Source organism: Chiloscyllium plagiosum, unplaced genomic scaffold (genome assembly GCF_037043375.1).
Source record: "Chiloscyllium plagiosum isolate Xiang-an unplaced genomic scaffold, Cpla_swu_hap1 HiC_scaffold_7, whole genome shotgun sequence".
Taxonomy (NCBI): domain Eukaryota; kingdom Metazoa; phylum Chordata; class Chondrichthyes; order Orectolobiformes; family Hemiscylliidae; genus Chiloscyllium; species Chiloscyllium plagiosum.
Window position 1 is genome coordinate 83,030,149 of NW_028270145.1, and position 26,470 is coordinate 83,056,618.

At 39.7% G+C, this 26,470-nt stretch overlaps 1 protein-coding gene across 1 annotated transcript in view; it reads right to left on the reverse strand.

Annotated features, from left to right (window-relative positions):
• Positions 1-3,086, reverse strand: part of LOC122551722 (uncharacterized) — a 30,437-nt gene extending 27,351 nt beyond the window's left edge. The window contains exon 1 of the mRNA XM_087989227.1: positions 2,510-3,086. Within this exon, the coding sequence (XP_087845353.1) occupies positions 2,510-2,956 (447 nt within the window). The 5' untranslated portion in view covers positions 2,957-3,086. The remainder of the gene's footprint in view (positions 1-2,509) is intronic.
• Positions 3,087-26,470: the final 23,384 nt, after the last annotated feature.

Genomic DNA, 26,470 nt, shown 5'->3' on the forward strand with positions numbered 1-26,470 from the left:
TATAGCAGTTGTTGGTCAAGCCCCAGAAGTGGCAATAATGCAGTTGGGGGAAGAGAAAAATAAAATTGAAGAGTAAAAGGTGAACCATGTAAAAGTGAACAAAGGATAGAAATTGGAAGCAAGGTGGATTTTTTTCATTTCACAAAATGCCATGCCATTTGGTCATGGAAGGAAAGGTAGGAAAAAGATCCTGTGAAAGACTAGAACAAAGAATGTTCCATCTACCATGTGGAAAAAAAGGTCTCTCTAGGGACCAAATGAGTTATTTAATGGGAGAACAACATCACCCGGGTGTCAAAGAATGGGGACAATTTGGGCCTCTGTTCGAGGAAGAAGGGGAAACTTTCAGGCTGTTCAACATGTGTTGGAGTTCAGAAAGGTAGGACACTCACATTGAGAGGAGATGAGGCAAGAAAGTAGAAACTGTTAAAGTTACAGAGCAACAGGAAAATTACAGATGTGGATTGGAAGAGGCTGGAAAAGGGGAGAAATGACATTTTTGAGGAAGTAAGAAGTCAATGTTACGAGGCATGGATGGGCTGAAATAATGAGTTTGTCAGTGCTATCAAATTAGTGGACTTTGGGGAAAATAGAAGTCAATAGGCTTGGGGAAATGTGTTGCAAGTTGGAGAATGAAGACCTTCACAGGAGCTGGAGTCAGTGACAGCTATGGAAATGATGGCTTGACGTTCAGAGGTAGTGTCGTGGTCTAGGGAAGATTGGAGGAACTGTCATAAAGATTATTTCACCAAATAATAACAGTGCCATACTTGTCCACAGATTTAATGGCAATGATAGGCTTGGAGTTGAGACAAAGGAGTCCTAAAAGTTCATGATGAAGTGGAGTACAGTGAATAATTGCCAATGTAACTCAATCTGCAGACGAGTGCCTGTCTTCATTGCAAATACTTATCTTTTACTTTATTATTTGTGCAATTGTATCAGTAATTAATAATGCAACATTGAGGGGAAAGTGAACTAATGCACTTTGTTTTCCCTTCAACTCACTTTAGCTTTGAGAACATTTTGATAAATTGGCTGGTTCTAAAATGTACAATTAACCAAGTTGCCAACAGTATAGTTGAGATATTGCAAAACATCCCCTTTGAAAAATGATTCCTATTTTCAGAAGATGAGAATCTAACAGTAAAGCTAGAAGACACAATGTTCTGAGAAAGTGCATTACAAAACTAATTAAATTTCAGGTGGAATGACAATTGCGTGCAGTTGCTGTAAGACAGGAACCATTCTTCCATCATTCCCACCAACGTGGTGGATAAGACAGTCAGCTATTATGACCAGCTGTATGTTTTGCACCAGTCTGCCTGCTAGTGAACAGTTGACAATTTTGAGAGCAGTTCATAAATCTACCTGACTTTGCCCGCCCAACCACAACACCCTCCCTAATCAACTTAATAGCAGCAAAACAAAATGATCCAGACTTAAACTGCAGTGATACGGTAAACGCAGTCAGCAAGGAACTATTCTTTCATTTCCTGAAATACCTCAAACTAATTTAAGTGCACATAGTGCACTTTAATATATTGCCATTCTATATTGGAAAAGAAACTGCAGTTGATTTCCTTTTTTAAAAAAGCGTGTAAATTTCACAATACTTTTGCAATTTAGATTTGTAGCAAACAATCTTCCTTTAAAAAAAATTCAGATTTATTTTCATAATCTATTGAGGTAAGCAGCATGTTCGTTGTAGACAGATATTTCCCCTGTTATTTTAGCACTGGAGAATGTGGCCGAGGATTGGTTGTTGCAAACTGGTGCTGATGTGTTGTGAAGACCACACTGACAGGGGACACTGTATGTCTCTGCTCAAGTTACATCATGTGGCACTGGCCTGAGCGCCACACTGCTTTAGGTTGAAGATGCTGAGGTTCACCATTCTTGTCCCTAAAAATAACTGCAATGCCAGGTGCAGCTTTGCCCACAGTGTTAGATTTCATTGATAGAACATCCTGATTCCGAAATTCACATTGTAAACATCAAGTGTCAATAGACATCCTCTTATGGACAAATCAGAACAATAAAGTCCTCATTTACAATAAATAATTCATTATGTAAACATATCAGTGCAATGCAGCAAATTTGCTTTGCAATTATTCACAGTCAATGCAGTAGTTGTGCATCTCATCCACTCGGATGTCCTCATAAACGTCAAACAGTAAGGTGTTTTTCCCCTTCTCTAAGCTGAAAATATACATGTATGGAACAATTACGCAAGGCAAATTCCACCAAATAACACGTTTTTTTAAAAAAAATGTATTTAAGACATTTGCGTTTCTCAATTCTCTAACTTGAAATTCTGTCAATTCTTCAACTTTGAAGAAAACCCTTTATTTGTTCTAAAGAATGCAGCTATCAAAAAATATGGGGTCAACGTCAAATTTCTAATCATTTTTGGTATTAATATTACACGAGAATGATTCCAAATAGCAAGTTCATGGGTTTGTTAAAGAGTTGTGAAGCATATCAATAATGTGATCAGAAATCTCACCATTTTCCTTTGATTACTCAGGCAGAAGGTGCATATAGGTCTGGGCGCTGCAGTGTTTACATCACTATTGCTGCCTTGCATGACAGCTCGATATTTTAAACAGGGCTGCCCGTCCAGACAATCCTCTCCCAGGAGAAGGACGTTTGCCAGATGGGAAATATAACTGGAGGCCAAACGCAAAGTCTCTATCTTCGATAGTTTACGGTCTGCGGGTTCGGTGGGAATGAGAGTCCTGAGAGCTGTGAATGCTGTGTTTACACTATGGGTTCTGTCCCGCTCTCTCGCATTCGCAGCTTGCCGTTGTTTGTTAATACCGGTTGAATGACTCTTCCTCTTCCTTTTCCCAGTGCTGCCATTCTGGCTATCCTCACTCCCACTTTCAAGTTCCTCGATATCAGAATCACCGGATTTTGCTGGACAGGTTTGCAGGTTGGCTGGAGACTTCATTGCGCTTCTATGAGGGGGAAAAGCTGGGAATTGGGTCAGAAAGTGGGTCAGAAATTTCCAATGTTAGGACCGTCCAGCAGTTCTAAAAAAGAAAAACTGACAAACTTCAAAGTTCACTTTATCCCCGAGCAGTTCAGCTGGCCATTTTCTGAATGATTTCTACAAATAGGCAGAACCATGTGGCTTCTGTATAAGGTAAGGGGGTGGAGCTGTTAATCTTACATGTCATTCAATTAAAGCTGTAGCAATGCTTTATTCCAAGTTAACAAAAATATTGATTTCGTTAATGGGGTTATTTTGATAAACTTCACCTGTGCAGAGAACACAGTTTATGAAATACTGAACTACCAGTCGCCTTCCTACGATTATTTTTTTCATTGCCCTTGCCAATAACTTGAGTAGCACAGTGCTATTATGGGAACGGATTGCCTTGGTGTGTTATGAGTATAAAATATATACAAGAATTCTTCCATGTTATTGATGTTGATTATTGAAATCAAAATAATGTACGCTAACAACAAAGAATAAAGTAATGTAAAGAACAGTGAGCTGATTGTATCATTAAAGGTCAGGTCTTCTTCAATAAATTAATGTTACAGGAAAAGTGAAATATCACTTTTACTGTGACTTTAAACTCGTTTTTCATCTAGGTCTTGGGATGACATTCGATTATGAGTCCACAATGAAGATATTTCACTCTAGCTGGACAACATCTATCTTAAATAAAGGTCACATGATCCATATTTGCTTCCCTGCAGTCAGACACCACAAAATAGAAAGGATATATATCTTTTTTAGGTTGCGGTTTTCAGGATATTAAAAGTGACAGGGAGAAACCTTTTTCACTGATTGAGGAATTGAGGACTAGGGAACATAGTCTATAATTGTTCAGAGGAACTTGGGGATGATGCACAAGGAGCACAGAAATTGAATAGTAACTATAGCTGACAATTAAGAAGTATTCAGAAGGAGCTCGACAGGGTAGACTCTGAGAGTTTGTTTCTCCTGGCTGTGAAATCCAGAACCCAGTTGCACAGTGTCAGGATAACAGTTAGTCTGTGAGTGAGAAGAAATATCTTTTCTTAGAAGATTGTGAATGCTTGGAATTAGGTATTCTAGAGTGTGTTGGATGCTTCATCATTGAAAATATTTAAGACTGAAGTGGCTAAGTCTTTGATCTCTCAAGGATCAAATGGAGAAAGTGACGTTGACAAAGTAGATCAGTTATGATTGTATTGAATGGTAGAAAAGGCACAAGGGGTCACATTATCTTCACCTTCTCCTATCTTTTTATGTTCTTAAAAATTGTATGTTCTTAAAAATTCATAGGAATCCTATGAAGAAAATATCATCCAAAAGATGAAAATCTCTCACATGAAAAGATGTTGATGCTCGATGATTTGTTCATTTAAAGTCCAAAATTGATATGTTTTTATTGGGCGGCATGGTGGCTCAGTAGCTAACACTGCAGCCTCACAGCACCAGGGACGCAGGTTCGATTCCAGCCTCGGGTGACTGTGTGGAGTTTGCACATTCTCCCTGTGTCTGCGTGGGTTTCCTCCTGGTGCTCCAGTTTCCACCCACCGTCCAGAGATGTGCAGGTTAGGTGGATTGGCTATGCTAAATTGCCCATTAGTCAGAGGGAAATGGGTCTGGGTGGGTTACTCTTCAGAGGGTCGGTGTGGATTTGTTGAGCCAAAGGGCCTGTTTCCACACTGTAGGGAATCTAATCTAAACTAAACTAAAGCTAGAGAAGGATATAGGACAAATGCTAGTATCTGGAATGAGGTTTTCTATGATCTCATGTGAATGATGCGACAGGCATAGGGGGTTGAAAGTAACATTCTCATCAGTTAAGTGCCAGGCAATGACCATATCCAACAAGACAGAATCTAACCATCTTTTCTTGACAATCAATGATATTACTATTTCTGAATCCACTACTATAAACTTCCTGGAACTGACCATTAACCAGAAACTGAACTGAAATTGCTGTATAATTTTCACTTGACTACAAAAGGAGGTCAGAGTCTGGTAAGCCTGCAATTGTATCTGTCCACCATCAAAAAAGCGCAAGTCAGAAATGTGATGCAATACTCTCAACTTTTATCTGGAGTGCACCTCCAAAAATATTCAAGAAGTTGAACACCATCAGAACAAAGCAGACTGCTTGATAGGCATCACATCCACACCTTAAACATTCACTCGCTCCATCAGTGGCAGCTGTATGTGCCAACTGCAAGATACATAGTAACCATTCACCAAGGCACCTTTAATAAAACCTACCAAACCGATGACCCTACTACCTAGAAGATTAAAAACCTGGAATTATCTTCTTAATAGCAATGTGGGTATATCTACACCAGGTGGACTGCAGCATTTCAAGAGTTTGACTCAACCCCTGCCCTCTGAATTTATTTATGGATGGACAATAAATCCTCAACCAGACAGTGACGCCACATGTGGTGAGTCTAAAGAAAAGGTCCCCCTCTGTTCCTCTGTTCATTCAGCTTGTGTTGAATGTGCCAATGTTAGTCCTTTATCTTATTTATGTTCCTTTTTAGTTAAGTATCTAATTTCCTTGAAAGGATGTTAATATTACTCTGTTTTAATAGTATAAATTTTGGTCTATGGCATTTCAAATTTGATTGAAGAAATCCCTTCAGACTGCATATATATTAACAAGAATTTATTTCCTCAGGAGATTTCAATGGGGCTTTTATAGGATGATAGAAATCTAAAGTTCCAAAGTATTCTTTAAGCAGAAAAGTCATCTTATGTTTTTAATTTTAGCAGATACATTCTGCTTTCCTCAATAGCCATTGTTAAATTAGATACAGCTACAAAACATGAATAAGGAATTGATTACAGAGATACGATTAAACATTCTAAAATGTGGTTGTAATCCTTTAAAAGCCATTTGAGTTGTGTTAGGGCTTCAGGACATTGGAGTAACATTGCAAAAAAAGCACAGTGTGGACAGAGTTAGCATATACACTGTGGAAACTCTCATGAACACTTGAACCTAAGTACATGAGGATAGATGAGACTCCACCTAATGTAACAATAAGTCAGAGCATGGTATATCTATGAATATCATGTACAGCAGCATTTAGTATGCCTAATAAGTAGTGTTATGTTGAAGACTAAGATTGAAGACAGTGCTTGACCTTACCTTCTCCTCAACCCAACTTTCTTGAACGTAAATTTATGGTATGGCATAAAGTCACATAATAAAGGAGTTTGCACAAGCGTATGAGCACAAAAACAGGCTACTATATAATTATTCCATTGCTTTATATTACCATTGTCTCTTGCACAGTGCTTTGCAGACACTGCTGTTTTGACAAGGTCTACAGCTATCTAATAACCTGCCCATGTCCAGCCTAAGCATTAAAACTTAGTAGTTCTGTTGATCATTAGGATTTTGCAGTCATGGCTGACTTGATGATTTTTGTGGACTTCCAGCTGTTATACAATGTTAGATTTTGGGTTGGGTGGTGGGGCCATGTGATCATAGTTGCCTTATACAGACCGCTGTCAGCAATTTTCAGCTAATTTAGTAAGTTTCTTAAGAGGCCACAGTTTAGGAATAATGTATTACTTAATTGAACAAAGAAAGGAAATGTATAATCCACCATAGATGAAAATACTTTACTGACCCTGAAACTATTCTGTGGAATGCAGAGGCGGTGGACCGTTATGAGTTTGGAGTTGTAGAGTGTTCAGCTCCAATGTTTGAGGTTTTGGTGATAGTCTTCTGTGATAATAGTCTTTATTCTTCTCTTGGGCTGATGTCAGAGATCTGAGTTCTGAACAAGGATCACTGCACCTGAAACATTAATTCTTCACAGATGTTGTCAGATCTGCTAAGTTTCTTGAGCAGTTTCTGTTTTTTGATTTTAATGTAAGGGATCACCTGGTCTTCTCCCAAGCAGGTGATGCTTCATTCCCCTGGATCCGTTCTCACGCTCTCTTACTTCCCACCTTCCCCTGTTGAGACATCTTATTTTGGAGATTGTAAGTCTATGCTGTGTCAATCATTCATATGAGTAAAAGGAGCAAGAGAGTAGCTAGGGAAAGGATAGCCCATTCAGAGACAAAGGAGGGAAGCTATGTGTGGAGCCTAGGGTGAGGTATTTAATGAGTACTTTGCATTGATATTCACCAAGGAGAAAGCTGTGGATGCGGATGGTAAATTTAGAGAGGAGTATGTTGATATTCTGTGACATGTTGATGTTAATAAAGAGGAAATATTGGATGTCTTGAAAAACATTAACGTCCCTGGAGCCTGATGGGATTTATCCCAAGATACTGAAGGAGGTAAGGGTGGAGATTGCTGGGGCCTTAACAGAGATCTTTGTTTCTTATTTCGCCATATTGAGTTCCAAAAGACTGGAGAATAGCTAATGTTATTCCTTTGTTTAAGAAAGACAATAGGAATAATCCAAGGAATTGTAGACCAGTGAACCTTACATCAGTGGTAGGAAAATTATTGGAGAAGATTCTTAGGGATACAATTTACTCACATTTGAAGAAGAAAATTGACTTATTAGAGACAATCAGCATGGCGTTGTGTTGGGGGACAGCTTGTTACACAAACTTGATTGAGGAAGTGACAAAGGTGATTGATGAGGGTAGGGCAGCAGATGTAGTCTGAATGGACTTTATTAAAGCATTTATCATGGTCGATCATAGTAGGCTGGTCCAGAAGATTAAGTCGCATGAAGTCCGTGGTGAGTTGGCAAGTTGGATACAAAATTAGCTTTCTCACAGAAGACAGAAGGTAGTTGTGAAGGGTTTTTTTTTGTTTAGAGATCTGTGACCAGTAGTATTCGACAAGGATCAGTGTTGGGACCTCTGTTGTTTGTAATATATAAAAATTATTTGGATGAAAATATAGGTGGCCCAAACAGTAAGTTTGTAGGCCACACAAATGTTGATGGAGTTGTGAATTGTGAGGAAGATTATCAAAGGATGCCGCAGGATATAGATCAGTTGGAAATTTAGGCACAGAAATGGGAGATGCAATTTAATCTGGAGATGTGTGAGGTGTTGCATTTTGGTAGGTCAAATGCAAGAGGAAAGTATACAATATATGACAAGACCCTGAGGAGCATTGATATACAGAAGAATCTTGGGGTCCAAGTCCAGAGCTCCTTGAAAGTGACAATACAAGTGGATAAGGTGGTAAGGAAGGTGTACAGCATGCTTGTCTTCATCAGATGGAACATTGAGTATAAAAGTAGGCAAATCATGTTGCAACTGTATAAAACTTTAATTAGGCTACATTTGGACTGTTGTGTCCAGTTCTGGTCACCACACGATAGGAAGGATGTGGAGGCTTTGGAGAAGGTGTGAAAGAGCATGTTGCCTGGATTTATATTAGCTATGAGGAGAAGTTGGATAAACTTGGATTGTTTTCGCTAGACTGTTGGAGGCTGAGGGGTAGCCTGATAAGGGCTTATGCCCGAAACGTTGATTCTCCTGTTCCCTGGATGCTGCCTGACCTGCTGCGCTGTTCCAGCAACACATTTTCAGCCTGATAGAAATATGTAAAATTATGAAAGACATGGACAGTGATAAGTGTTTGGAATGTGCTGCCGGAGGCTGAGGGGTGACCTTATAGAGGTTTACAAAATTATGAGCGGCATAGATAGGATAAATAGACAAAGTCTTTTCCCTGGGGTCGGGGTGTCCAGAACTAGAGAGCATAGGTTTAAGATGAGAGGGGAAAGATATAAAAGAGACCCAAGGGTCAACTTTTTCACACAGAGGGTGGTACATGTTTGGAATGAGCTGCCAGAGGATGTGGTGGAGGCTGGTACAATTGCAACATTTAAGAGGCATTTGGATGGGTATATAAATAGGAAGGATTTGGAGGGATATGGGCCAGGTGCTGGCAGGTGGGACTAGATTGGGTTGGGATATCTGGTCGGCATGGACAGGTTGGACAGAAGGGTCTGTTTCCATGCTGTACATCTCTATGACTATGACTCTACGTAGTTGACATTGAAGGAGGTTATCTAAGATTACAAATGGATCTTGATCAATTCGGCTAGTGGGCTGAAGAGTGCCAGATGAAATTTAATTTGGATAAATGTAGGAAATGGTAGGGCTCTCGGTACTGCTAGGAGAAAGTGAGGACTGCACATGCTGGAGATCGGGGTCGATAGGTATGGTGATGGAAAAGCACATCAGGTCATTTAGCATCCGTGGAGCAGGAGATGCGACGTTTCTGGCATAAGCCCGTCATCATTCCTAATAAAGGGCTTATGCCCATAATGTCAATTCTCCTGCTCCTCAGAGGGTGCCTGACCTGCTTTTCCAGCACCACACGTATCGACCCTAGGTGTTGTTGCTAAACAGAGAGACCTAGGTGTTAAGGTACATAATTCTTTGAAATTTGCATCACAGGTAGACAGAGTGGTTAAGAAGATGTTTAGCATGCTAGCCTTCATTGAACAGACCGTTGAATGTAGGAGTTGGGACATTTTGTTGAGGTTGTACAGGATATTGGTGAGGCCATTTTTGGAGTACTATGTACTGTTGTTGTCATCCTACTATAAGGAGGATATTATTAAATTGGAGCAGATTTAGTGGGATGTTACCTTGATTAGTGGGTTTGGGTTTTAAGGAGAGGTTGGATTGGCTGGAACTTATTTTCAATGGAACGTAGGAGATTGAGGGGTGGCCTGATTGAGGTTTATAAAATCGTGAAGGGCATAGATAAGGTGAATAGCAAAGGTCTTTTCCCTGGAATGACATAGTTCAAAACCAGGGGGATATTTTTAAGGTGAGAGGAGAAAGATTTAAAAAGCACCTGAGAGGTGACTTTTTCACAGAGAGGATGGTTTGTATGTGGAATAAACTGCCAGAAGAAGTGATAGATGCAGAAACAGTTAAAACATTTCAAAGACATTTTGACAGGTACATGAATAAGAAAGGTTTACAGGGATATAGGACAAATGCAGGCAGGTGGGATTAGTTTAGAAATATAGAGTTATATAGCATGGAAACAGACCCTTTGGTCCACACTGACCAGATATCCTAATTTAGTCCCATTTATCAGCATTTGGCCCGTATCACTCTAACCTCTTCCTGTTAATATATCTATCCAGATGCCTTTTAAACATTGTAATTGTACTCACTTTCCACCACCTCTTCTGGCAGCTCATTCCACACATGCACCATCCTCTGTGTAAAAAAGTTGCCCCTCAGGTCCCTTTTAAATCTTTTCTCTCTCACCTTAAACCTATGCCCTCTAGTTTTGGACTTCGCTACCCTGGGAGAAAGACTTTGGTTATTCACTCTATGTCCCTCATGACTTTATAAACTTCTATAAGGTCACCCCTCAGTCTCCGACGCTGCAGAGAAAAAAGACCCAGGCTAGTCAGCCGCTCCCTATCGCTCAAACCTGTTTAACTTGGGAAACTTGGTTGGCATGGATGGGTTGGACTGAACAGTCTGTTTCTGTGCTGTATGGCCCTACACTCTATAAGCAGATACATCAGCAAAATCCAAGAATCAGTTAGACAGCCGCATAAACAGGTGGAGAATAAAGGGATGTGTGCCATTTGTTGGTCAACAGGTTTGGTTTAGAATGGCATCATGGTCAGCAAAAATGTGATGGGGCTGTTCTCAAATCTCCTGAGCAAGGGCAACTACTCATGAAGTAAGCATGACTATTGTCCCTCGCCTGCTTTCCTCTGAGGTTTAGTTTATTATTTGTTCCTAAAACAAAAATGTCTTATTTTGCCAAATGATAATTGATAGTAGGGTATACATATCACCAGAGAAATTGTTGATATTAGTTTAATTGGGCATCATGATCTCAGTGATTCTTGTGACCTTCCCTTTTACTTCATATGCTAGAAATTGGGAAAAGTGCCGAGTGCTGTCACAACAATTAAATGAAATCTCAAGGTATTTACTCTTTACTAGGCAAATGCAGTTTTAAAGGTACTTCAATTTTCAAGACAAGTTATCAGGAGTAGGAACCCTTCCCCCATTCCACTCGTGGTGAATTTTAGCAACTCCATTGTCTCCCCAGTTGAAGGGAGCTAATACAACATGGCATAGCTTCATGTAACTATATATTGTGCACCTACCCATTGATCATCACTATTTTGTCTAAAGCTAGAATGAGATTGACTCTTTCCATTTCCTAACTTGTGTATTCTTAAAAGTCTGACTTGCAGTGGTATTATATTCAAAAGTAATCTAATATAATTTTAAAACACTAATGTAAACCAATGGGACTTTTAAGGAAAGGTTGCAGAATAGTACAAGCATGCTTGTGAGTGAGCAGTGCAGGTGTATTTATTAATCATGCTTGCAGTCACTTGCTTGATTGCAATAAACCATGTTTAGCCCATGTTAAAAATATCTTCCTACATTTATAACACTTATAGTGGATATAGGGTTACTTCAGCATTGGACATTATGAAGTGGCAGCACTTCACTTCAATGTAACCCACAAAGTTTATGTAATGTCTAGGGTAAATGTTTTATCTTGAGCCTCTGGCAAGTAGACAAACTTTAATTGTCAAGAATTTAAAGTAAACATGTTAATATCAAATATATTCTTATTCGTTACTACAAATATTTAGGGAACTAATTACAGTGAGTATGAATCCCTCTTGGTGTATTCATGTAACTGCTATTTTCATCTGTGGCAACAACAGTAATAAGCTTAGCAATCAAGCTTGAATTTTCCCATCCAACTAGTTAGCATTGAAGAAAGGGGAATGCTGAACCTGTGGCATTAAATAAGCTTTTCTTCATCCAACTTTTCCATATCATTACACCCATTGTTGAAGTACAAATGAGACGCTCTATTTTTCCATCTAGTTAAAAGTCAAGGATGGTCACATGGTATACTCATCCATGGTTTTGGTCCTTGCAATAATAGCATATCCTCAACTTTTTTTATGGTTAAGGATACTTTACAGCTCACATGATATATACCCAAGACTTTAATTTCATTCCAGGGTATCTATTAAAACTTTGACACTGGATTCTCACTGTAGCTGATAGTTTTACCAACTTTGTGGGATTTCCCATTGCTGGCCAATTTTATGTGTGGAGATGTATGCAGATAGGTTTCTTACCTCCATTAGTTAGAGACTGTTGGAAAAAGAGGGGTAAAGTGAAGGGTGAGAAATCATATGGAATTGTCTGAGCCAGTACACATGACAAGATAGATCTACTGCAAACCTTTGCTTCCAGCAAAATTAATGTTAAAAATCACAGGGAAGATCACAAGAATCACTGAGATCATGATGTCCAATTAAACTAGTATCAACAATTTCTCTGGTGATATATATACCCTATTATCAATTATCATTTGGGATTTATCATCCGGACAACCATTTGATGAAGATGTAATGCTTTGAAAGATAGTGCTTCCAAATAAACCTATTGGACTATAACCTGGTGTTGTGTGATTTTTGTCCACCCCACTCCAACACTGGCACTTCCAAAGCAAAATTAATGGCCTTTTTATCTTACATTTTGGAAAGTAATCTTGACCATGCATTTGCATTTTCTGTCACCACATCTGTTTGTGAAATTGTTTTAAACTTGTTTACAAATCTCCCCTCCTTTGCAATTTCATGGGACCATAAATTGCCCCCTTTTAATCCAATTCATCTTGCTATTTCCCTGCCAACCCTACAGTAACTGATCACCTTGACACTTTTCTTTCTATCCCGCTGTTGTCATTTGCACTTGGTCCATGTGAATGCTCAGTCACAGCAGTGTGTACTATCTACGAGATAGTACACCAGAAATTCACCAAGGATCCTCAGACAGCACCTTCCAAACTCATGATAAACTTCCAACTGGAAGGACAAGGGCAGAAAATATATGGGAACGCCACCACCTTCAAGTTCTCCTCCAAGCCACTCACCATTCTGACTTGGAAATATATTGGCATTCCTTCACTGTCGCTGGATCAAAATCCTGGAATTCCCTCCCTAATGATATTGCAGATCAACCCAAGGCAGGTGGACTGCAGTGGTTCAAAAAGGCAGTGCACTACCACCTTCTCAAGGGCAACTAGCAACGGGCAATAAATGCTTGCTAGCCAGCGATGCTCACATCCAACAAAAATGATTTTTTTTTAAAAGTGCTCCTCTCTTTCTCTGCAACCCACTGCCCCTGTTCATGGAAGTCTTTCCTCCATCACTACTGAACTGAGGCACTGACTGCTCTCAAGTGGATGTAAAAGATTGTATCGCTCCATTATATAGATGTACAGTGGAATAATTCCCAGTGCATAGCCGATATTTATTCTTTAATCATGGAAACACAGGTCACAACTTTGCCTTTTTTTGAGAGCTTGGTACATGCAGATGGACCATCATGATTGCAACATTAAAGCATTGGCAATGTTTCAGAAGTACTTCATTGGCCGTAAAGCATTTTGCAATACCCAGTAGCCTTGAAAGACTATAAGACCATAAGACATAGGAGCGGAAGTAAGGCCATTTGGCCCATCAAGTCCATCCGCCATTCAATCATGGCTGATGGGCATTTCAATTCCACTTACTCGCATTCTCCCCATAGCCCTTAATTCCTTGTGACATCAAGAATTTATCAATCTCTGCCTTGAAGACATTTAGCGTCCCAGCCTCCACTGCACTCTGCGGCAATGAATTCCACAGGCCCACCACTCTCTGGCTGAAGAAATGTCTCCGCATTTCTGTTCTGAATTTACCCCCTCTAATTCTAAGGCTGTGTCCACGGGTCCTAGTCTCCTCGCCCAACGGAAATAATTTCCTAGCGTCCACCCTCTCCAAGCCATGTATTATCTTGTAAGCTTCTACTAGATCTCCCCTTAATCTTCTAAACTCCAATGAATACAATCCCAGGATCCTCAGCCGTTCCTCATATGTTAGACCTACCATTCCAGGGATCATCCGTGTGAATCTCCTCTGGACATGCTCCAGTGCCAGTATGTCCTTCCTGAGGTGTGGGGACCAAAACTGGACACAGTACTCCAAATGGGGCCTAACCAGAGCTTTATAAAGTCTCAGTAGCACAACGGTGCTTTTATATTCCAACCTTCTTGAGATAAATGACAAAGGTTCTACATAAATAAAATTTTTCTATTTTTTTTCCTTTCTCGTTGCAAGTTCTGGGCATGTAGAAAGGGCCCCAGCTACCAGCAGTGCTGCCCCCATTCTGCTCTGAAGATGCAGGTCTGGTTTAAAATGGAGGCAAAGTTCTGTGTCCACTACTTTGGTGGCACGCAGATGCACAGTTCTTGCCTTACATAAAATATAGTGCTCCTGGAAGCCTTTAGGTAGATAGGGACTCCAACTGAGAGCGCTTCACATCCTTCCCATTCTGTTGTGAGCTTCTTGTCTCCTTTGTTGCCTTAGTACTGCTCATGATGCAGCCTAAGGTGTTTGTTACTCCCATGTTGGGGAGGACGTGGGGGATTCTGATCTCTTGGAGTCACAGGCAGTGCCTTTTCCATATGCACTGTCACTTCCTGCAGGTGTTACAAGGTTGGAAACCTGGTATCAATAACACTTCAATCTGTCTCCCCACTAATAGTTCCGAAGCAATATGTAACAGTTAACTGCAATAAGGACCCAGTGAAAAGGTGTTTATTGCAAGCGATGAGGAAGTGAGCAGAATCCACTTGAAGGCCACCTAACGACTCAGCAGGCATCCACCAGCTCAATTTTGCTTTCTATACGTGTAGGTTGAAGGGGTATGCTAAATACATTAGCGAGCAGAGGCATATATTACCAAGTAGGGATGATTACATTGTGACCCAGCTGGAACAAAAGTTTTTTTTAAGAAAGCTACCTTTACAGAGCTTTTACTTCCATATGGTAAAAGATAAAATCATTAGAGATTGAGACAGTGTACACAACAAAAATGTCAATTTAGACATCATCAAGTTACTAAAGTGGTTTGTTGTCTGCCTCCCTTTGTTCTGTTACTCTATTTTTGTTTTGCTAATCCATTGCATTAAGAAGGATCAATATTGTTCCTTCCAGTGTCAATTGGAGGTGTTTCTTGTGTTCATTCAAGTAGCAGGCGTTGTGTAGTTAATCATTGTCTGGATTAGTTTGACTCTTGGAGTTCTATCCTCCTACACATCTTTGCTCTCTTTGCATTAACAGATAACCATCATTGACTGCTGAATGTATGCCGAGAGTGAAAAAAAGCTGCAATTCATTTCTGCCAGACCTCTGACAACATTTCAAAATCTTCTTTGTTTTGGTGACTCATAATAGCTCTTCAAATTGCAGGAATCACTTTCTTTCCTATTTCATTTCTGCTATCCAATAAGGAATGAATGAATGGAGAAAATATGGGATTTTAAATACACAGGGCTACTGCTAAAGGTCCCTCTATGTTTGGGTAGGAAGTGTGCACACTCCCTATGAAATAGAAGTGCACTACTATTCAAGTGGTTAGATTTTGGCTATATTTCATGCTTCTGTCTTGATAAGTCTAAATACTTGAAGGGAGTGTAAAGAAATAAATATTGAAGTAAAGAGAAGTGACTTCTAACAATTATGAAAGTGGAATGTTGCCATACTCTGAATTTAAGTTCAATTTATATATTAAGTTTTTTTTTGGTTCTTTAATCATGGTTGTGACAATTGGTTGCAGAAATGGGTGTAAGAATTGAGGAAGTAGTGATAGATTTTGAATCCGGGTGAGGAGGGGGAGTCTGCATCCTGACATCCACATATCTCTGATTATCTTTGACTGCTTTGTTAACTATTTTGAACTCAAGTTGAACATAGGCAATGTAAGAATGTGAGAACTTAAGAAATAGGTGCAGGAGTAGGGCATCTGGCTCTGCCATTCAATAAGATCAGAGCTAATCTTTTCATGGACTCAGCTTCAATTACCCACCCTCTCACCATAACCTTTAATTCCTTTACTATTTAAAAATCTAACTCTTTTTGTCTTAAAAATATTCAACGAGATAGCCTCAACTACAGGTAGACAACGCGTTATCTGAAATCCTGAAATCTGAAAAGCTCCAAAGTTAGTAGGTTTTTTTGTGAAGTTTTTATCTCATTAACAAGGTTGTTTGGCGTGCAAACAGTTGATGCAACTCCAAATCCACTCGATGCATGTCACTCAGATATGATGTGGGTGGGCGTTGCCCAGCACAGGCAGGTCTCAACTTTGTCTCAGGGTCTGTTACTCACATTGAGGTTGCTGTTCAGTAAGATTTTTTTTAAAATTTCATCATTGAACTGTCACTTATTCCGAAATTCGAAAAGTTCCAAATTCCAAAAACCAGCTGGTCCCGAGCATTTCTGGTAAAGGATTATGTGCCTGTACTTCACTGTTCAGGGAATTCCACAGATTCATTAAATATAGCTTTCAATGGAGGGGCGATAGATATAGAACAGATGCCAGAGGTAGTTTCTTTACTCAGAGAGTAATAGGGGTGTGGAATGCACTGCCTGCAACAGTAGTAGACTTGCCAACTTTAAGGGCATTTAAATGGTCATTGGATAGACATATGGATGAAAATGGAATAGATTGGTTTCACAGGCCAGTACAACATCGAGGGCCGAAGGACCTGTACTGTGCTGTAATGTTCTATGTTCTATTCACAATCCTTCGGGTGAAGACATTCCTCCTCAACTCAGTCCTAAACCTGCTCCCCCTAATGTTGAGGCTATGCCCCCTAGTTGTAACTTCACCCGCCAGTGGAAACAATCTCCCTGCTTCTATCTTATCTACTCCCTTCATAATTTTATATGTTTCTTTAAGATCCTCCCTTATTCTTTTAAATTCCAATGACTATAGTTCTAGTTTCCGCAATCTCTCCTAATAAGCCAACCAGCTCAATTCTGGAATCCATCTCGTGAACCTCCTCTCTCCCCCCTCCAGTGCCAGTACATCCTTGCTCAGTACAAAGATCAAAACTGTACACTGTGCTTTGGGTATGGCCTCACCAGCACCCTATACAGCTGCAGTATAACATCCCTGTTTTAAACTCCATCCCTTTCGCAATGAAGGACAATATTTCATTTGCCTTCTTAATTACCTGCTGCAAACCAACATTTTGTGATTCATGCACAAGTACATCCAGGTCCCTCTCATAGTAGCATGCTGCAATTCTTTTACCATTTAAATAATAGTCCATTTTGCTGTTATTTCTACCAAAATGAAAGACCTCATATTTGCCAATATTGTACTCCATCTGCCAGACCCTTGTCCACCCACTTTAACCTACTCATATTCCTCTGCAGACATTCAATGTCCTCTGCACACTTTTCATACCATTTATCCGAGTGTCATCTGCAGACTTTGCTCTACCATTCATCTTAGTATCATCTGCAGACTTTGACACATTACACTTGGTCCCCATCTCTAAATTATCTGTGTAAACTGTGAACAATTGCAATCCTAACACTGATTCCTGAGGCGCACGACTAATCATTGATTGCTAACCAGAAAAAAAACCTATTTATCCCCATTCTTTGCTACTTGTTAGTTAACCAATCCTCTCTCCATGAAAATACATTACCTGTAATGCTGTGTATCTATATCTTATGCGGCAGCCTTTTATGCAGCATCTTGTTGAATGCCTTGTGGAAATCCTGATACACTGCATCCACTAGTTTCCCTGTTGTACACTACGCTTGTATACTCTTCAAAGAATCTTAGTAAATTGGTTAATCATGACCTGCCTTACTTGAACCCATGCTCCGTCTGCCCGATGGGACAATTTCTATCGAGGTATCAATTTCTTCCTTAATGATAGATTCAAGCATTTTCCTTACGATAGAGGTTAAGCTAATGGGCTTATTGTTGCATGCCTATTGTCTAACTCCTTTTTTAAACAGTGGCATCACATTTCCTGTTTTCCAATCTGCCGGAACCACCCAAGAGTCCAATAAATTTTGATAAATTATCGTGAGCACATTTGCTATTTCCCTGCCATCTCCTTTAGTACCCTGGGATGCATTCTATCAGGATCAGGAAATACCTTTCACCCCATTAGCTTGCCCAACACTACCTCTTAGTGATAATGGTTGTTTCTGGGTTCTCACCTGCCATTGCCTCCTTGTCATCAATTATTGGTATGTTATTTGGGTCTTTCACTATGAAGTTTGACACAAAATATCTGTTCAATGTCTCACCTATTTCCTCATTAAATCCCCCTGCTTATCCTCTACAAGACCAATGTTTACCTTAGACACTTTTTTGTTTTATATATTTGTGGAAACAATTGTTAATTTTTTTAAAATATTCTGAGCTAGTTTAGTCTCATAACCTGTTACCTTTCTTTATAGCTTTTCTCATGGCTTTCTGTTGACCTTTAAAGATTTCCTAACCCTCTAGTTTCCCACTAATCTTTTGCCACTTTGTATGCATGTGCTTTCAATTATACCATCCTTTATTTCCTTCGATATCTATGGCTCATTATACCTTTTCCTATAGTCCTCCCTTTGCAGTGGAGTATACTTTTGCTGAGTGCTGTGAAACACTGCTTTGAAAGTTCTCCACTGTTCCTCAATTGTCCCACCATATAGTCATTGTTCCCAGTTTACCTTCGCCAACCTCTGCCTCAATCCATTCTAGTCTCCTTTGTTTAAGCATAAGACACTGCTATTCGATTTTACCTTCTCACCCTCCATCTCTAATTTAAATTCAATCACACAGTAATGGCTGCTTCTGAAAGGATCCCTAACTATGAGATCATTAATTATTCCTGTCTCATTACACAGGACCAGACCTAGAATAGCTTGCTCCCTCATAGGTTCCGTTATATACTATTCGAGGAAACTATTGTGGATAAATTCTGTGAACTCCTTCTCAAGGCTGTCTTAACAGATTTGGCTTAACCAATCAATATGGAGATTAAAATTCCCCAAAATAATTGCTATACCATTTTTTTCATGTATCAGTTAGATAGATAGAGATAGAGAGAGAGAGAGAGAGATTAAGCACAGAAACAGACCCTTTGGTCTAACCCATTCATGCCGATCAGATATCCTAAATTAATCTAATTCCATTTGCCAGCAATTAGCCTATATCCCTCAAAACCTCTCCCGTTCATATACCCAGCCAGATGCCTTTTAAATGTTGTATTTGATACAGCCTCCATCATTTCCTCTGGCAGCTCATTCCATATATGCATCACCACCTACATGAAAAGTTGGTCCTTAGGTCTTTTTTAAATCTTTCCCCTCTCACCTTAAATCTATACCCTCCAGTTTTTGACCCCCCTACCCTGGGGAAAAGACCTAAGCTATTCAGTCTATCCATGCCCTTAATGATTTTATAAACTTCTATAAGGTCTCATCAGTCTCCGATGCCCCTTAGAAAATGGCCCCAGCGTATTCAACCTCTCTCTATAGCTCACACGCTCCAACTGTGGCAAAAGCTTTGTGAAGGTTTTCTGAACCCTTTCAAGTTTATTTCTTTGTTTATTGCCCACCCTATGATGTTGTTATTATTTGGTGGCCTATAGCCTATGCCTATCAGTGACTTTTTCTCCTTTCTATTTCTAACTTCCACCCAAATTGATTCAACCTTCTTCTCCATAGAAACTATGCCATCTCTCACTACTGCCTTGATGCCATCGCTAAATATCAGAGCTACATCACCTCCCTTTCCTTCCTGTCTGTAGTTCCAAATAATCTGATACCCCAGGGTATTTAATTGCCAGTGTGACCACCTGCAGCCATGTTTCTGTAGTGGCCATTCATGATGGGTTGTGGTGTCAACTCATTTACCCTGTTTTGAATGCTTCAAGCATTCAGATAAAATGCCCTTATATTGGATTTTATACCTTGTTTTTGAATCTAAACACCTTCACCAGAAGAACCTTTGTTTAAAAACATTCTCTCTTTTTCTGTAATGACCTGGTTTCCACTCATCTCAGTTCTACACTGCTCAGCTACTTCTTGTTTTTTAGTTACTGTCTTGATTCTCTTTTTCCTTAAGCCCTCATCCACTCTCACTAACTCAGAGCCTCTCCTTGGTTCCCATCCCCCTGCCAAACAAGTTTAAAGTCCAGGTGAAAGTGAGGACAGCAGGTGCTCGAGATTAGAGCCGAGAGTGTGGTGCTGGAAAAGCACATTAGGTCAGGCAGCATCCGAGGCGCAGGAGAATAGACGTTTTGGGCAAAAGCCCATCATCAGAATTCTTAAAATCCATGTAACGGTGTGAGCAAAACCAGCCACTGGGTGGACTTTACCTCATTACCTTTACCAATGTGACATGGACTGGGTTTGTAATGCATCCATTCTATCTTAAAATGCATGCTTGGGGCAAAATATGAGCCCCTGTCCAAGACAGGTTAGAGCTTTTGAGATTCTAAGGTGTAGTCATGTCATTCTGATACCAATGATATCTTAACCTGCAACTACAAAGATGCTGACCTGGCTGGGAGACTCCAGAAAACAGCACTTGGCCCTGTCATGACTAAAAAGGACAATGATAGGACAAAGGACCTAGGAATGTGATGGAAAGGAGTTTAAAGTCAGTTATGCTGTCAAGGTTGCAATCTGATTTGATCTGAGTAAGTTAGTGGTGCAAGGGGATGGACTCATTGTTGAGGGAAGGTGAGGAGCGGAAATCTGTGTCCTCAAATCCAGGTATCTTTGATAATCTTTGACTTCCTTGTTAACTATGTTTTTCATTTCTTGTATATTGTATATTTTGCATTGTATATTTTGGGCTCAGACTAAGGATGAAGATCGAACAGAAGTTAGAGAATAGAGAAAATGTGGATGACGCCATTCTGTGGTGGGTTACATTTATTTGAAATTGTGAATAGCCTGCAAGGCACATCATCCTCAAAAGCTATGATTGTAGACTGAAGGATTACCTTCACCTTTACTCTAAGTAGTACTCACTGGGCGTGTGCATAAGGAGCGGTGTCATAATCATGTCAGATCACGTGATCTGGCACAGAGTGTTTAGGGTTCCAATGGGTGCCACCTAAACTTTGTATATATCCTTAATAAAGGTTGTTGATGTACACTGATGATTACCTATCAATGACCCAGACATGATCTCACTATATAGATGAGGTGTAATTACCTCTAGCTAAGCATCACAAAGGCAATTGTCTCCTTCCTTCAACATTGAATCCATACTCTTGTACCACCAACTTACTCAAACCAAATCAGACTGCAACCTTGACAGCACAACTACCTTTAAACTCCCTTCTTTCACAGGTAGTGCCTAGGTCCTTTGTCCTCTGTCTTTTCCATCATGTCAGGGCCCATTGCTGTTTTCCGGAGTCCCCCAGCCAGGCCAGCATCTTTACTGTTGTTGGTTAAAATACCGTAGGAATCAGAATGACATGAGCACACTTTGAAATCTGAAAAGCTCTTACCTGCCTTGGATAGGGGCTCATATTTTGCATTATAAAACAGAATTCATGCATCACAGACCTGGTTCAAGTCATGTTGTCTATATTCAACTTTTACCAGACTCAATAACATATATTTAAAGAAAATATCCTCTCCTAACTTTACATGAGTCAACAGAATGAAAACCAAATTTATATCACCATCTGTTCCAAATGTTCATAGAATCCCTGCAGTGCAGAAAGAAGCCATTTGGCCCATTGAGTGTCCACTGACCCTCAAAACAGCATGCCACTCAGATCCTGCCCATCTACCCTATCCCCATAAGTGTGCATTTACCATGGCTAATCTACCTAGTATGCACGTCCTTGGACAATATGAGGGAACTTAGCATGGCCAATCCACCTAACCTGCACATCTTTGGACTGTCAGAAAAAAAACACAGCACCCAGCAGAAATCCACACAGATGTAGGAAGAATGTGCAAACTCCATACAGACAGTCATCTGAGTCTGGAATCGAATCTGGGTCCCTAATGCTGTGAGGCAGTCATACTAATTATTCTTCCACCATGCCACCTATTACATTGTAGCTCTCATACAGCTGGCAGGAATTCCAAAGCAAGCTCATCACGCTCAATAAGACCAACTGAAATTGGTTCTTCACATGCAATGACATTATCATACTCATAGGTTTACTATAGATGGCAGGAGCCTGCATTGCCAGTCTGCAGTGCAGCAATGAAAAAGCAGTTCATGTTGTCCTTCAGGTGAAAATAATTTGCTTATGCTTTCTTTAACATATTATGTTCACCATTTAGTCTTTTCTACATTGGGGACACCAACTCCAGATTTTTAGTGACCATTTTTCAGAATACTTCTATTCAATCAACATGTGAAACCCTACGTTTCCACTCACTGTCATTTTAATTCTCTGAATAAAACAAGTTGGAGGAACAACACCTCATCTTTTGCCACTTGGCTTTGTGGCTTTACAGGGCAGTGGAACTCAATGCAGAGAAATTCTACAACTGCAAATTTTACCATTTTCTGAATCTGTGACAACATTCAACACATTATGCCAATGAATGCCTACTACAGTCATGATAGTTTTGTTTTGCATCAATCTACTGTTCCCTCAATCTATCAGGCATCATGCCAAACCAGATGGTGGTTGCTGGGTGCCAGTGGTTTTGCACCTGGCTCATGATTTCACTCTGCAATGTAGCCACATACAGCAATCATTCATACAATGAGAGCCAGGCTACAGTGAGAAGCATCGTAGACAAAATCAGCAGTCCTGCACCCTTGAGCATTCTTGATTATTCCTGTTTGTACATCCCTTATTATCAACTGGATGCTCTACCATTCGGTATAAGGCAAGCATTTCAGGAGGAGGATGCAAAAAAAGAAGAGGCAGAGGTAGGAGGGAGGCAACTGGCAATTGAATGTGATTACCTGATTTGACACTGCTTCCCACAAACTTTGATGTTGCTTCCCACAAACATGACTCATTTACCCATTGTACAACATTACCATTCTTTTGGTACAGACCATCAACTGGTAGAATACAACTTAGAGGGAATCCGAAGATGTTTTCATGCATACTTTAGAGTCAGATTTTGGATTGCATAACTTCAGGCTGGTGTGAGTAGTCTGGACTGGCTGATTGACAGGCCTCTGCTATGGTACTGGTCATTGACCATATGAGAACACAATCATTGAGAGAGAGACCAACAGGTCCATACAAAGTGGAGCCTCTGACACTTCTCCAGGGAAACATATCAGCTATCCAAGTAATCCACTGGAACACAGACTGCGGAAAGACCCTGAAAACCCCTTTGAAGACTGGGGTCTGCAGTAATGGAAGTGGTAGTCTGAGCCTACATGGCACCAAACTGAAAATTTCTGCCTCAGTCTAGAGGGTCCGCCACAGGACCCCAGTCAGACTGTGGGTGGCTTCAATTTATGTTGAAATAGAAGGTGAAACATTGGCTGTCAGGTATCGTACCATGTTTGGGTCTACTAGTCTTTTTTAACAGTTACACTTACCTCACCTCTCGAGTTCAGCTTTCTGTCGATGTTGAATGGAGGCTGTAATGAGGTTGAGCTGAATGACTCTAGTGGAATAAAAATTGAGTGTCACTGAGCAGCTTATTGTTGAGCAAGTGCTGTTTGTTAGCATTGTTAACAACGCCATCTATCACTTGCAGTTGATTCTTAACTACTGTTTCAAATAGCCTACCAAGTACTCAGTTCAAGACAAATTAGGGATGAGAAACAAATGCTGGCTTCCACAATCATACTCATACCTTATGAAAGGATTAAGAAAAAATGATGTTATGTGAGTGAGGTGGATGCGAATATAGTGGCTCAGCTGTTAAGATAGAGCATTTGAAAAACGAGTTCAGTGACTTTCACAAAACATGAGACACTATTAAGCTTCTTGTGACAATATATAGAAGCCATCACGTGAATTCTTTGACATAGCCACCATTACTCTCTGACCCCATTCCATTCGAAATACTTGACAGTGTTCTATTTCGGAAGGTCAGTTGAATGAAGGATAGAACCTGAGCCAATCTTTATACATTGTTATAGAATCATAGAATCCCTACAGTCTGGAAGTAGGCCCACACCAAACATCCGAACAGCATCCCATCCAAACCCATCCTATCCCTGTAACCCTGCATTTCCCATGGCTAACCCACCTAACCTGCACATCCCTAGACACTATGGGTAATTTAGCATGGACAATCCACTTGACCTGCACATCTTTGGACTGTGGGAAGAAACTGGAGCACCTGGAGGAAACCGACACAGACACAGGGAAAATGTGCAAACTTCACACAGACAGCCGCCCGAGGGTGGAATTGAATCCTAGTCCCCGGCGCTGTGAGGCAGCAGTGCTAACGACCAATCTACATGCCCTATTGTATTTTTTTACAGAGTTAAGCATTGCAAACATACATCTTGGATGCTACCAAGAATAGATTTAGTTTGAGTCTATTTATGAGATTCAAATGTGTACCTATTTAATGTCAAACAGTTGCATTATGGTTTGAAATCCTGCATCAGTAACTTTAAGGGCGATGTTGCATTATTTTCATTTTTTGTATAGATCAGACTGTCTTTTACTGACTGCCAGTACCTGCTGCAGCCAGACTGCACCTTCCCTTTTTGAAGTGAAGACTGACTTTCAGTAGTGCCATTTCTAAGTGGTCCTGGTATTGCATGGTCAACTACTGAGACGTGCAGCCACTCAGTAGCACGTTTAAGCCAGAATCATTTAAAATTGCAAACAGCACAAAATTTGTGTGTTGCCGGTATTACTTTGAATGGACTTAGGATATTCACATCACCAATCCCCTTCCCATTTTTGATGGCACTCAAATTTTTGCTCCTATTTTGATTTAATACTTTGCTTTTGTAGCTTCATAATTCTGAAGTAAATTCACAACTTCAAATTAAGTAATGAAGTGGGCAAACCCATGCTGAGTGAAATAAAGGTATTGAAAGATGATGTTTAAATAGTAAATTGTATTTGGCTGTCTCAGAAGGAGTCTGCAATATATTCTCTCATTTTGAAAATGTGAACCCAGGAGTGAATTTTTAATCTTTTCTTTAATTGGATGCATTTGTAAAGTTAAATGGCCTGACTTCATTGTTTGATCTGCTGTCATGGAGGTGAAATTCACTGTGGGTGGTAATGTAAAATGAGTGGATCAAATTCGCTATCAGTTGTTCTGCTCAAAGGATGACAAACTTCCATTTACTTCAATAGGACTGCACATATAAATGGGGCATATAAAAGGCAGAAGAAGAGTAGCATCCAGTTAGGTCTATTGCTGTTTTTCCTGTTCAAATATAAAACTGCCTTAAATCATTGGAGTATAGACTCCCAATCTTCCCTTCAGAAAATAATAGTTTCCTAAGCTGGTGCTCTGCTTCTCAGTTAATACAGTCCCAAGATAATGAGAACTCATTTATTTTCACTTCAAGAGTAATAAAAGGTTTATTTCATCACCCCTTGGGATGCTTGCAATTCCTTTTAAAGTACTGTATGATAGGGAGTCCATTCACAGGAACATAGGGAACATTAGAATATGTTTGTGTAATATGCTTTTGTTATCTGTTAGGATGGTCTCTGGCTTTCCACATAAACATTTTAGCTTTTGAGGAAATCTTGATATCCTTCAGGCCATGCAATAGCAAACCACAATTGGCACCCCAAAAGTCATTTTGAAAATCTCGCATGCTTTTAAAAGTGAGGTGTTACATCTGCTATTGTTAACCTAGACCATGGCTATTAAATTATCATGGAGAATTGTTTTTTTGTGTATTACACTTATTAAACTGAATTATTATTCACATGTACATATAGTACTGACAGAATTTTTTTAACACCACAAGATGGCAGTAAAGGCAGGCTGTTTAAAAATGCAGTTATATTGGTTAATTCTTGTGGATCATCAATCACGAACATCTTGGTTTACGACAACAAAATGATTCTCATATCTTTTTTTCCTGAATGTTATACGTACACATGTGTCAAAAAACATATTCCTGATTAATATCTCCTCCCTTGGATTAGTGATTCCAAACATTCAAACCAATCTTGTTTACAAAATTGCCAAATACAGTTACGAGAATACCTATAAATAAATCGTATCATATTATGTAGTATTCCATTAATGAAACTGAGAAGTAATCATTGATAATCTTTTTGCAAAAATAGATGTGGATTCCTAGCAGATTTTTTATCAGGAAGCATGTTTCAAATCTGAACACATGCTGAAAACATGCATTCACTTCAGCAGGATCGATAAAGGAAATAGCGAATTAAGGCTCTGGATGTAGCTCTTTAAATATTTCAAATATTTGGAAGTAAATCTAGACCTAATCTTTCTTGATTTGGCATAAGTGATGAAAAATAAAGAATTATAAAAAGCTCTAATTTCTAATCCCTAGGTTTCTGTATAATTAATTGAGCTATCTGTCTTTCCTATTTAATGAGAGGCATTCACACTGTGCTGGGTCTCACTTTGTCATGTAACAGCTGCAATTAAGCTTTACTGCAGTGCAGCCTTTTAAAAAATCTACTCCCCATTTGATTAATGTTTAGATACGAAAGTGATATTTTAAAGCAGCCTAAATCTAGTGTTAGGTGAAGGGGGAAATGTAGGGGAA